The sequence below is a fragment of the Maylandia zebra genome, linkage group LG3 (genome assembly GCF_041146795.1).
Source record: "Maylandia zebra isolate NMK-2024a linkage group LG3, Mzebra_GT3a, whole genome shotgun sequence".
In the NCBI taxonomy this organism is placed as follows: Eukaryota; Metazoa; Chordata; class Actinopteri; order Cichliformes; family Cichlidae; genus Maylandia; species Maylandia zebra.
Genome location: NC_135169.1, coordinates 13270256 through 13284262, shown reverse-complemented (window position 1 = coordinate 13284262; position 14007 = coordinate 13270256). Strand labels below are relative to the sequence as shown.

Sequence of the window (14007 nt, the reverse complement as noted above, 5' to 3'; positions counted from 1 at the left end):
GCTTTGGGGTCCTTAGGGACTAGTAAAGCGCTATATAAATACAGGCCATTTACCTGTACACAAGCTGAAATCTGCTCATTGTAGCACTAAATAGCTTTTTTTCTTTCTATCTGCTCATCATACAGACAACTGAGGAAACTTTGTAACATACATAACGGCATATTTGTAGCTAATGTAATCACTGATGTTAACACACACACGCGCACACATATAAAGTTTGCTGTAGCTCTGGTATTTTAGGTTCCTATATAACTCACAGATTTTACAAAGACTGTAATCTCCAAAAGAAAACAACAAATCAGCCAGCTCCTGACAGCTGTGCCAGCTACTTGTAAACATGAACCACATCCTTAATTATCACTAATGAGATCATTTAACTTCTAATATAACTGTTATAAAATTGCCATGCTTTCATTGAGTTATCCCTTTGTTTTTATTTATCCATGAACACATATACGAGGGTCATAAACTGCAAACTATATATTCTTATCAGAATTTAAACATCTATGTTAATATCTTAAATATTGATATAGAGTAACACAGTGTCAACCGTATTTTATTTATTCCATATTGCCTAAATTATTTTTACAGCAGTTAAAATGTTGATGACAAAATAACACTGTTATTATTGTTCTTGTTGTTATTACTAGTACTACCGTCAATAATAATAGTGAGAAAAAAAGTATCAGTAATTATTTATTAACATTGTAACTTTGGTCGTTCCTGACTGCCTAAGAACATGACGTCACAGGGGAACAGCTTCATGAAGTGAAAGGCTCTGATTGGTGCAAGATGTTCATGAAAACGGACGTGAATGAATAACCCCACGCGCCTACGCTCCATCTGTGTTTATGCATCAACAGAGAGCGCGTGGGGGGTTAAAGAAACAAATCCGTCTTCGTGTTAACGACTATAAACTTCCTGCTCGCGCGCTGTCCGAATGTCTGTCGGGTTATTCCCCGGCACGCGACTCCACACAGTCCAATTCAAGCGCGCGAGGACACTCTCCCGGCTCTTTCTCTCGCGCCTGCTCGCGCGCAGGGCAGTGAGAAGCGCAATGATTTAGCGGCTTTTAATTCATTTTTCTCACATTTAGCATCGCAGCTGTGTTATTCTACATGTCGTTTTTGATCTATTTTTATGTTTTACTCACTGGATTCAGCGGCTTTTTGCACTTTTGATGAGCCTTCTTTTTAACCAACTGCATGTTTTAAATGTCTCGGGTTTTTTTTTATTTTACGCACTGTGTAAGTTTGCACGGGTACCGGTTCCCTGCCGAAATCCGAGATATTTGGAGCGAACTGTTTGACTAACCCGGGCCGTGCTAGTGTTAGTGTCCCGGGTTAACACCGCAGGATGTTGACCATAGTTCTCCTGTCTTGCTTCTGTTTGTGGACACGGGGCCAGCGCTTGGACCACGACAGGTCAGGAATTTCTTTTTCGTTTTAGCTGGTTAAGCTTTTTTAAGGCAATTTCATTGAAAACATGTTTTAAAAATAAATGTAACTAGATCATTCTAAATAATCTTGCTCACAATGATACATTTCAACTGTCTGGTGCTTTTCAGTGACAGTCACAGTAACGCACACCTGTGCAAAACACGAGCGTCTTCTTCCTTTCTGCATGGTCTTGTTTCTAATTAAAGGGTTTGGCTCAGAAGCAGTGCTGAAGAAAAGGCAAACAAGTCAAACACTTTAATGTCTGTGCAATTAAAGAACATTTTAACTAAAAGACAGCAACTAAAACCGTGAATTCACCGTGAAGGGGAGAGACCTGGGAAGGAAGGAAGAAGAAAATCCAGAGTTAAAAAATAACTAGCAATGAATGATGATGGGAACACTGAGGAGGACATGATGAAGAGGGGAAAGTATGTGGAGGGAGTGGAAAAAAGGCACGCACAGCACCCTCCCCTCCTCTATGGCTGATATATTTCATGTTCAGACAGGCACCAGGAAACAGGAGATGTCAATAACACACACACACACACACACACACACACACACACACACTCTCTCTCTCTCTCTCTCTCTCCAGCCGGTCTCAACTAGTACAGGCGACATAAAAAAGTCATGGAGCCACAGAGTAGTTTTTTAAAGCCTCAAGTCATGTTTCTCCCTCAGATTGTTTCTGTGTCTTTTCTTGTTGTCCTAACAGTTCATTGGATTTTTGTTCATCCACAGGGTCACATGACCCCGTGCAGGCAGCAACACCCCCCCACAACGCCCCAATCCTAACAACATGATATGATCCTCAAACATGCTGTGTGTTCATGTGTGTTTGCAGCTGGGCGGACCAGGCCACGTTGTCCCGTGGACTCTGTCGCTATGGAAACAGCGTGGAGTGCTGCTGGGGCTGGAAACAGTTGGACTGGGGGCGATGTGAACGTAAGGACACACATTTATACGTCCTTTCAGTGAAGTCAGGCTAAAATCCTCCCTAACCAACTGATCAGCCAGTGGACTTTCCTTTTAACCTACTTAATGCGACTGCTGATAGCTGTTAAAGACACAGACTGTATATAGAAGAAGGCAGTAGATACAGTGATGTCACTTGTAGTTTTTTTTTAACCTGCATATTTTTAAGCTTCAGTTTTAGCTTTTGTGATCAGGCATTTGTTGGTTTGTGAGGTCAGACATGATGGTATTTCAACCCTAGGGTTCAGTGATCAGCTGTCAGCTAATGCTAGCAAGCTAGCATCCCCAGCAAAACCAGCATGTTGGTTAGAGAAAGTTTACATTTGTTTCAATGGGGGACCACAGTCAGACTGGTGATGGAAACCAGTCGACAAATAAACTGGACTGTGTTGACTGATGGTTCTTTGTTAAACCAGCAGCTGCTTGGAAGGAAGGAAATCAGCTTTAACTGTGTTTTTGTGCATCTGTTCAGGGTTTAAACACTGAAGGAGCAGCTGCAGAGACCGGAGTGTGTTATTTTATTTAGGACTGAAAACTGATCTGCAGCCAGTCAGCCTGACATATGTTTGTACATGATTCAGTGTATGTTAACACCCTCTGTGTGTGTGTGTGTGTGTGCAGCTCACTGCCAGCAGGGCTGTAAACATGGAGAGTGTGTGAAACCAGACCAGTGCAAATGTCACCCAGGATACACGGGAAAGGCGTGTAACCAAGGTATGTCTTTTTACTCAGCACAGAGTACACCAGGTTCAGACGTACCTATTCAAACTTCTCTATTTTTATGCATTTGTAATTAAATGGAGGTGTTACATTTAGATATGAGTGATGCACAGATGCTGTGTTGCTGTTAATAAGGAATATCACATTTTTTAAAACTGGCCATGCCATACCATGGCAGAGATAGATACTGTGGTGCTTTGGATCATTGCCCGTTTCTATCCTCCATCATTCTGATAAAAATGTCTCATCTCACCTTCATGTTTTTGAATTTAACCAGTGTTTTGCACCTTGTTGTGAAGCCTTTGCCTTTAGTCATTCATTCATGTTTGTTTGGTGGTTGTGAATGTTGGAGGTATAGTGGTTAGCATAGCTGCCTTCCAAGCAGTTGATGTCAGTCAACTGGGTAAAAATGGCTGTGATTCCTGAGCACTTTTGTTAAACCCATTTGAATTAAAGCCGGAAGTCTGTACTTCAGTCACATCTTGCTAGTGTGATTTTTGCTAGTGTGTGTGGGTACAGAGAAGAAAGTACGAAAGCTGTATGTTAATATATATGCATGTTAAAACTTGACTGTGGATCTGCTTCTAAATTAACCTCAGTGCATGAGCAGTGCAGCAGTGAACCTCACAGGTGTGTTTCTAAATTAAGATAGATATAAAACTGCCTTTTAATAACCTGACAGAATAGGAGATTGCTCATAAAGTTAGCTCACAAAGTGAGAACTCTTCAGCACATCTGCAGGGAGCTGGTCCAGATGTGGACTCCTGGTTTCACAGAGATCAGATTGCCCATCATGCATCTGTTTTGCCTCAACAAAACAGATGCATTCCTGTCATGTTTGTTTGACCTGCAAGGGCGTGTTTTACCTGAAGACCCCCAAAACACACAAACACACTCTAACTACTGTTTCTAATCTTAGGCCTACTCCACCCACACACAGTGTTAATGTCCTGATTAGAGGCTTCATTATGACTCATATCCTGACCATAAAACAGCATCTGGAGACCCCCCCAGAGACACTGTCACACAGCGTGTGTGTTTGGACTTCTGTCTTTGAGAGGACACTCACTGAGAGACCTCAAAAAGCCCTTTGAAGCCATGACGACCGTCCTGCTTATGATGGTTTCAGTCCTGAGTTTATCTAAACTCAGATGTTTCTCCAACACTTCAGAGCACACCGCTCTGTCTTCCTTTCATTTAGATAACTTAACCCTTTAACACACAAAATTGCAAAATTATAAAATAATTCTCTTCTTTCAGGAACCATTTCAGTTTTCTCTCGAGCCCAAAATGTGAAGCGCACATGGCAAAATCTATTTGGAGCTGATTTTCTTCTGTGCTGCCACGATAAATCAACTGTCAGCATAAAGCCCGTCTTCTCTCCTTTCCAAAGATGATTCAAGTTTGTCTGTAGCACAAATGGAAATTTAAAGAGCGCTTGTAAAATGGCCCTGCTACTGAGCCTGTGGTAATAAAGGGTTAAACCAGGTGTTTACCTGAGGAGTGGGTGATTTGTTCCACCTGGAATGCACTTTTTGTCTCAGAGCAAGAGGTGTTTTTACAAACACACACTTATTTAAAATGCTCAGGGCTTAAGGTCAAAGGTTAATCCCGCAGGCTGACAAGATGAGTGAAAACAGGGAGGAGTTTTATGTTTAATACCCCCTCTGTGTGTGTGAGTTTCAGATCTGAACGAGTGTGGCGTGAAGCCTCGGCCCTGCAAACACCGCTGCATGAACACGCCAGGCAGCTACAAGTGTTACTGCGTGGACGGGTACGTGCTGCAGCCGGACGGCAGCTGCAGGAGTGAGTTACTCATCGAGCGTTCGATTCCCTTTCGCAGAAGTATTTATGCACGTGTTCAGTGTGAGCTATAAACTAAAACACAGTGCAGTCACCAGCTTTATGAGGCCTACTTGTTTTTCTTGTGCAGAGTGTTTTATGAGTTGTCTCTTAGTAAAGACAAACATTATAATCCTTTTTGTCCTGTTTATTTTTCTCTGTGAGTCATACTTTGATTTTTTTCGGTGTCTGTACGCTCGCAGATGCCCAAACCTGTTACCATGCCAACTGTCAGTATGGCTGTGAGGTGATCAAAGGGGCAGTGCGATGCACCTGTCCATCGCCAGGGTTACGCCTGGGTCCAGACAGACGCACCTGCGTCGGTAAGTTAGCTTGCTTTTTTAAATTCCTGGATGAAGAAGTGCAGGATCATCTTTCGTCCTCCACCTTTTTCTTTCTGTTCAGACATCGACGAGTGTTTCTTGGGTGGAGGCGTGTGTCCTCGTCGCAGAAAGTGCGTGAACACTTTCGGGAGCTTCATCTGTAAATGTCACCTGGGCTTCAGACTCGTGTACATCAACGGGCGGTACACCTGCATCGGTGAGGCTAAAACCCTGGAGATTAAAGTAAAATAAAATAAAATGTGATTTTACAGAGCTTTCATTTCTTCTTATACATAAAATGTCTTAACTATTCACAAAACTCCCTGCTAAGTCACTGTGGCTGTACATAGACTCTTTAGCATTTTAGCCACTGCCCTGCTGTTTCAATTAATTAATTAATTAATTAATTTTGGGGGGGAAGTGACCATATTTGGACAAGAAGGTGAAGTTTTAACTTATCAGTTAATGCTAGCGTATTTGGTTTGCAAGCAGCATCACAAGACTGTATGGGTGCATCACACCTATCTAAATATCTAACCCATAGTTAGATAGGTTTACTGCAATTAACTTCACAGCAGCCATATTAGCGGTCAGACAATTACATGTAAAATGTTCCGATAACAGCATAATATGACAAACATGCCACAGGTCCAGTTCAGGGACTCTAGTTACCTGAGGTGGAGCCTAGCAGACAGCTAGCAGCAACATCTGCCTGTTTCCAATGATCTATAAAGACCAAAATGGTTTTCGTTTTTTGTAGCAGGCTGGAAACATGTTTAGTTTGCTGTGAAGTTGGCCAGTTTGACATCTGAGTCTGTGGGGACTGACTGAGTTTGGGGGGCCCTCAAGTGGACATTAGAGGGACTGCAGTCTATCAATTCCATGCTGGCTTTATTTTTAGTTCTGGAGGTTGCTGCTTGTTTTAATGGAATGTTTTATCTGCTGTTTTAGCCATAAAAATATGCTTTGTTAGTCGAATTCATTTTTTTAGACGGATTTCTGGTGTTGTAAATAACTTATTCTTCAGACTTAATCAGAATGAAGTTTAATTTGTTAGAAGTTAAAAGAAAAAAGAAAAGAAGGCGCTTCTTCCTCGTTTCTCTCTTTGTTACCAGATAAGGACACTCGTCCGTTCTGCTCTCTGAATCCATCGTCTCCAAAGTGCAAGTGTAAAGACGGCAGCTGCAAAGGTAAAAACAGCTCTTTATCACAAACACCTGTCCATCTCTTAAAAGGTTAGGTTAGGGTTTATTCTTTAGACTTTTCTTGTCGTTTCAAATAAAAAGAGAAATCTGTCGAGTTCTGAAGTTGTATGCTGCATTTCACACAATCATATAATCAGCACGGTAAAGTAAAATGATGGAAAAAAGTTTAGATCTGTTGATTCGGTAGTGTCCCAGACCTTCCTTCAGTCTCTGTCTTCTGACTCTTTTATTGCTACTCAGGACAGATGAGAGGCAGGTGTTGGTGAACTGCAGGCACCAGTCAGACACATTTCAATGATAAAATCTGCTTCAAAGTCTGAGCTGAACTTCAGCTTTGCTTCTGTAAATTTCCCCACCAAAAACACAAAACTTTAAAAAAGGTGTTGAGCTTATAATTAGCTCCACTTTGGGCTGAAACAACATAATGAACACTGGCTTTGTCATATCTTCACACACTGCTTCTGGTTTAGATTTAAATAAATAATGACACAGTGCAATATGCCATGTGAATTTTTTCCTTTGAGGTTGGATTTCATAATCTTTTATAGTATTATGTTTTAATTAGTGCTGTCAAAACTAACGCGTTAAAGCAAATTAATCCGCCATCACGGTCAACGCGATTAAAATTTTTAATGTAATTAACGCATCTGGAGCACAGAATGACTCAAAATCCCTGAAATATTTCAGCTAACACATTTCGGGCAGTTTGTCCAAGTAGAGTTACCTATGCACATTCGCAAATAGGCAGTTGATCTGGTAGTGACGGGCAGCTGAACCAATCAACTCTATATGGAAGATGATAATGATTTCTCAATGGGAAATTTGAGTATTAAAAAATAACAAGACGGAGCAGTCGACCGACATAAAGCATTATGCACATTGTGCCAGAAGGAATTTTCTTTTCACCGAAGCACTTTGAGCTTAAAATTTCACATTGGCCCAAAGCATACATTAGTCTGGGATGGTGCTAGGACTTTGGCTAATGCGTCACCCAGCTTGCGACAAACCACTCACGGAGCAGGGGACTCAGTAAGTCTACCTCGGACATATTGACTGAAACAATGCCATGTGGATTGCAACAAACTGCAGACCTATTGATATCAATGAGAACACGCTCTTTACATAGCTTTGGTTCCTCATTTCAAGGACTTGAAGTGCCTCGCCAAGAGTGACAGAGAGAGAGAGAGGGGATAAATGTTTACAGAGTTTTTTGTTAACGTGAATGTTCAAGCTGTTCAATAAACATGTTAAGTGCGTATATTTTCCCTTTTTCTTGAGTCTGTTTGCTCATGCAAAATGAAATGCGATTAATATAGAATGAAAATGAAGGATATTTAATCGTGACTAATCAATATTAATCCACAGTAACCCAGTGATGAATCTGATTCAATATTTTAATTGTTTGCCAACAGTAATATATATTATATATTAGTGTACACTTACCTATTAATATATAGGTTTTTAAAAAAAGTTGTATTTCACAGGAGAGAACCTGTGTTAAAAGATATAAGTTAAAACTATTTAAATTCTCTCTGAAATGCTGTCATTGGACTAACATCACACAAAGTCTAAATATGATGTCTTAGCAGACAAACAATAGACAGACAAACAGATTATATAATATAAAGTTGGGTCTGAGAACAGCCTGTGTAGATCAACAGCATGGAAACATGAAGGAAACCTGAATCTCTTTCTCTTCTTTACAGCTGATGGGAAGATTAAGTTCACTTCTTTACGTCCCAGCACACTAGTTCTTGTTCCAGTTGTTTTATTGGTCTTATGCCTCTTGTGTATCAGTTAATGGCACACAATTTATCCAGACTGTACAAATATCGCCTAACAACCACTCATTTTTCACCTGCCTGTCCTCCCTGAGGTTTACACTGTTTTTAAGCACGTCAGCAGTTCCCCCGACTGCAAGTTTTGTTTTTGGCCTCAAACTCTGAGGCAGCAGTAAAGTTTACTTTCTTTGTTTTACTCATAGCCATCCCCAAAGTGATGGTAGAACCGCAGAGACCAAGAACTACAACTCCCATGACCTCCACCATCATCACTACCGCTACATCTCCTCCAACCACCACAACTGCTCCCATCCCAACAACCTCCCTGTCTACATCCACTGATGTTATGACCACCACTCCAACACCTATAACTGATACCACTGCTACACCAGTTACTGCCACTACTGTGACAACAACAACACTTGCTGCTACTACTACAACTGAAATGGATACGACAACTCCCACAACGCCTCCTCCGTCCACCACTTCTGCTATTACTACTCCTAGTACAACAACAAATGTTACTACCATCACTGCAAGTTCAACTACACCCACCACTCTGCTAACTACAACCCAGACGACACCTTCTTCTCCTCCTCCTCCAACAACAACAACACCAGCAATCACTACAGTGCTGCCGAGTACCTCGCTGCAAACCACCACGGTGAACAACAAGATCAACAAAGACGTGACACAAAAGCAGCGAGGAGACGTGCACAGTAAGGACACACAAACACAGCACACAACCACGGACCTGCCGAGTATGAGCTCGCCCAATCACACTGTTTATTAATTAATTGGGAAGAAGTCGCTCTTGTTGCTGTGTTTCATTATGGCCAGGTACAAAGTTAATGTTATAAAATGTTTGCTGTGAAATGTTAGCTTCATGTATCAAATACTTTTATTTTTAAAGCCAGTTCATCAACTTTCAGGACATTTTTTCAAACACTAAAATCATCAGTTTCTCAAAAACTATTAAGGACTAAAGTCTGAACTTTTCACGGACCCCAACGTAAAAGTGACTCAGTGTCTGTAATATGGGACAGATGCAGATGCAGATCTGAATGTTGACCAGTAAAAATAGAAAAAGAAAAAAGAAAGCCCACTCCGGGTCGGGGATGAGTTCCTGCCCCAAGTGGAGGACTTCAAGTATCTCGGGGTCTTGTTCGCGAGTGATGGGAGAAGGGAGCCGGAGATCGACAGACGGATTGGGGCTGCAGCTGCAGTAATGCGGACGCTGCACCGGTCCGTCGTGGTGAAGAGGGAGCTGAGTGTAAAAGCGAAGCTCTCAATTTACCGGTCGATCTACGTCCCTACCCTCACCTATGGCCACGAGCTGTGGGTAGTGACCGAAAGAACGAGATCGCGGATACCAGTGGCAGAAATGAGCTTCCTCCGAAGGGTGGCTGGCCTCTCCCTTAGAGACAGGGTGAGAAGTTCGGCCATCCGGGAGGGGCTCAGAGTAGAGCAGCTGCTGCTCCACATCGAAAGGAGCCAGCTGAGGTGGTTCGGGCATCTGACAAGGATGCCCCCTGGGCGCCTCCTGGGTGAGGTGTTCTGGGCATGTCCCACCGGGAGGAGGCCCCGGGGCAGACCCAGGACACGCTGGAGAGATTATATCTCTCGGCTGGCCTGGGAACGCCTTGGTGTTCCCCCGGATAAGCTGGAGGAGGTGGCCGGGGAGAGGGAGGTCTGGGCCTCTTTGCTTAGGCTGCTGCCCCCGCAACCCGGCCCCGGATAAAGCGGAAGAAGATGGATGGATGGAAAAGAAAGTCCAACACGTAAATTCTAATTGGGGTGGCTATAGCTGAGGTGGCAGAGCAGGTCAGCCACTAATCAGAAGGTCGGTGGTTTGATCCCAGGCTGCATCCTGGCTGCATGCCAAATATCCTTGGGCAAGATACTAACCCCGTGTTTGCCTACTGGTGGTGGTCAGAGGGCCCGGTGGCGCCTGTGTCTTGCCTCTGTCAGTGCACCCCAGGGCAGCTGTGGCTACAATGTAGCTTGCTATTGCCAGTGTGTGAATGTAGTGTAAAGCGCTTTGGGGTCCTTAAGGACTAAAAAAGCGCTATACAAATGCAGGCCATTTAATATTAACCTCCTAGGACCTGGCTTCCACATATGTGGACATCACATTATTATTGATTTAGTTATTTAGACTAAAATACTCAATTTTGGTGTACAGGGGCCTGATATCCACTTACGAGGACATTATACTGCTACTGTTCTATCAAAATTTTAAACGAATATCCTCATATGTGGCTCTCAATTTTCTTAAAAACAAAAATAAGGTTGAAAAAAAAATCTGGTAATTCTTTGTTTTCTACATTCATCGGGCCCCAATATGCCCAAATATCAAAGAAAAATTAAAAATACATGTCGTGGAAGAGTTCAGGTCTTAGGAGGTTAAAGCAGAAAGAAAAAGAAAACTAATTAAATTAGTTGGTGTGTTGTTGAATTTCACAGTAATGTCAAATGAAACACTTAGAGTACTTTTTTAACATGAAATACTTGATTACAAAAATAAAGAAATTTCTATTTTCGTTGGACTTCAATGCTCGATTAAGAAGATGCAACAAAGTAAAAAATATCAAAAACAGTCAAAAATGAAAGAAGGTCAAGCAGAAGATACAATAGCGTTAAAGCTAACCTTCATGTTTCAGTATGTTTGGTCTACTTAAAGTTTTATAAAGCTTCACACTGCCAGTTAGAGCTTCAGCAGCTCCACCAAGATCATGGTGGATGTGAAGCCTCCTCTCAAAACGCAAAAATTAGCTACTTAATATGAGAAACAAAAAATTAAGAAGATCGAGACTATAATCAAGCGAAATAATCTGGCAGTAAGATGATTTCACTTGGTAAGATTTCTTAAAATGAGATTTTTTTTAAACATGTGAGAAATATCTTAAAGGAAGTGCTGAAACACTCCTTCCAAAAAAGTTCAAAACAAGCCTGTCAATGCTTCTTTCTCATTTTGAGAGAAAATATCTTGAAAAAAGATGATTCTTCTAAGGCACACAGTGAAGTCGAACCCAGGATGGTGTTGCTGTGAAGCAGTAGTGCTAATCACTGCTCCAGTATTCTTACCTTTTGTAAATCGTTACTGGGAGGTCTTGAAGTAAGTTTTTGTCTGATTGCGTTGTTACTAAGCCAAAATAATTCAAAGAAGTGACTTAGATTGATGTCTTCCAGTTAAAGATTCATGAAAATAAACAAAGGTAGAAAAATGAAACCAGTTTTTGCATGCTAATCTAGACTTTAAATTTTTTTTAGGATATGTAAGAAAGTAAAAACTGCAAACTTTGGACTTCAGTCTGGTTTTCACATGTGTGTATACAAAGCCTGTGTGTTGGTTGAAGAGGATTAACATTGATTTTTCTCTTTTAAAATTTTCAGTAATTAGTTTATATATGTGCTGGTGTGTTTGCTTTTGTTGGTTTATAGACTGAATGTCTTTGATGGGCGGTTAGAAGCATTTTAAATACTGAATATCAGCATGAACCAAATAATACATTTAGGATAAACTGATCGTTTACTTATTTGTGTGTGTGCTCTGCAGTCCCTCGACATCCCGGTCACAACCACGTGTGGGAGTTTGACATCGAGCTGGGAAACATCGCGGAAGATGCCAGAGACGATCCTGGTAAGCACCGGTTACACTGCGTGATAAAGGAGGTTAATATTCATATTTTTAAAAAAGCAGACACATCTCATTCCCCTGTTTAAAAGAGGAGATTACAGGGTCATATCAAACTTCCCCCAGCTGGTGACTTTAGTAGCATTCCTGTTTCCCTTCTTTGATCGTAGAGGTCGGGGAGCTCCGTTGCAGCTTCAGTCACAGACTCTGTGACTGGATGTCTGACAGTGAGGGAGATCTACACTGGGAGACGGTTCAAAGTCCTGCAGGTAACACACACACACACACACACACACACACACACACACACACACACACACACACACACACACACACACACACACACACACACACACACACGTTTTCATGTCATAGTAAGGATGTCTGATTGACATGATGTGTTCCCAGTGAAAAGTAGAATTAGTTTCAATTCAGTTTCTGCTCTGATGATCGTATGTGTCTCAGGTGGGTGGTACCTATCTGTCCCCGAGCTGAAGGCGGGACAGACAAGCATCCGTGGTGCTCGACTGGCCATCCAGGTAGTCCCTTCCTGGAGCCATGGCGACCTGTGTCTCTCCTTCTCCCATTGGTTGACGGGGCATCACGTGGGCGTGCTGCAGCTGTTCATCAGGAAAAAGGGACGAGACCAAAGGTACTCGAGTCAAAGTGCCACGACTGTTAACTCCTGCTGGAGTCGCCTCTGTAACACTTTTTGCTGCTGCAGGTATGGCCCCGCCCTCTGGAGTAGGACAGGTGGGCACGGTTGGAGACACACGCATGTTACCTTGACAACACACTCTCTGGACAGGGTGAGGCAGACGTACATGACCCAAATTTGTTGCTGAGCTGAGTTTGTGAAGCTGATGATGACGGATGTGTGTGCGTGCAGGTGCTGCTCAAGGCCGAGCGGAGGATTGGACGAAGTGGACAGATCGCTGTTGACGATGTCACTTTGAGACGGGGGCCGTGTCGATGACACCAAATATAGACCTTCAGGTCACATGATTTAAAGGACCAATGTTGCTGCAATCCCAGCATCAGGATTTCTGCCCCCTCAGAGGAAGAGGAAGTTATGTGGGTTTGTGGTGAAGCCACAGCAGCAGTGCTTCAGTTTAAATTTTGTGCTGCGTGACAGTAGAAGTTCCTGTTTATGAGCCGGACTGAAGATTTGGAAACACTCAGAATTCATTTTGGAAAGGTTTCAGATTTACTTTAACTGTTTACTTTATATGTTAATGAGTGCAAAGATTTATTATCATTAATTATCATTTATAATCAATGTAGTAAAAGTAACATATCGTTACAAAGATTTACAATTTCACACTGATTTCACTGATTTGTACAAGGATTTCGATTCATAGAAATACTGCAGTGAGAGTGTAATAAATATTTAGGTCCATATGTTTTTGTTTCACTGTAACGTTGTAATAAACTTTATCGATCATATAAATCATGAGTAAGAAATCATTCTAAATCTTCTGTGTTGGGAGACAGATGCAACTTCACATGCAGGAAGAGAGGATGAGGAGGGCAGAGATTTGCCTGGTGAGCATCTGCTTCAGAGGGCGCACACAAAGAGATGGGTGGAGCAGCCAGAAAGCTGATTGCTACTTTCCTGTTAGATTTATTGGTTTATAGACACGTGACTGTGGAGAGTGAAACCTGTCGTTAATCTTTAAGCCTGTATGTTTAAAGACGGTAACACCGCAATCACCAAAGTAAACCAACTCCACTCTACAGCCAAGCTACGTCATATTGTCTGTCAGAACAACACAAAAGTCATTACATTGAATCTATATATGCATTAAGTTAGTCTCTTTTCACAGATCCATGCATTTAACTCGGCATTTTTCAGGGAAATGTGGTGTTTCACTGCAAAATGTCCTGTAATCCAGTTTATCAGTACATCTTCTTCACCGTTATCTAACATTGTTGTTTTATGTTGTTAATAAAAAAAAGTATTGTTTAAAATAGTAAATCAAGAAGGCTTAGAGTTAAATCTGATGCCCGATACAATCATTAACTGCAGTGGAGTCATGTGTAGGATGGATGCAATTAGGCAGTGGAGAAAGTTTTATGTGTCAA

The 14007-nt window shown here is 41.9% G+C and overlaps 1 protein-coding gene across 1 annotated transcript; it reads left to right on the top strand.

Annotated features, from left to right (window-relative positions):
- Positions 1-815: 815 nt before the first annotated feature.
- On the top strand, positions 816-13372 carry LOC101476894 (nephronectin). The gene is made up of 13 exons (XM_004575234.3): positions 816-1424; positions 2284-2384; positions 3036-3128; positions 4821-4940; positions 5180-5299; positions 5382-5516; positions 6415-6489; positions 8489-9004; positions 11845-11928; positions 12093-12191; positions 12388-12574; positions 12647-12731; positions 12812-13372. Exons 1-13 carry the CDS (start codon positions 1357-1359, stop codon positions 12896-12898), a joined length of 1770 nt encoding a protein of 589 aa, XP_004575291.2. The 5' UTR covers positions 816-1356; the 3' UTR covers positions 12899-13372.
- The last annotated feature ends 635 nt before the right edge of the window (positions 13373-14007 follow it).

Coding starts and splice junctions, on each gene's coding strand:
- LOC101476894 (XM_004575234.3), top strand. CDS start 1,357: ATGTTGACCATAGTTCTCCTGTCTTGCTTCTGTTTGTGGACACGGGGC. Junction 4,941..5,179: donor GCCGGACGGCAGCTGCAGGA/GTGAGTTACTCA, acceptor GTACGCTCGCAG/ATGCCCAAACCTGTTACCAT. Junction 11,929..12,092: donor AGATGCCAGAGACGATCCTG/GTAAGCACCGGT, acceptor CTTTGATCGTAG/AGGTCGGGGAGCTCCGTTGC.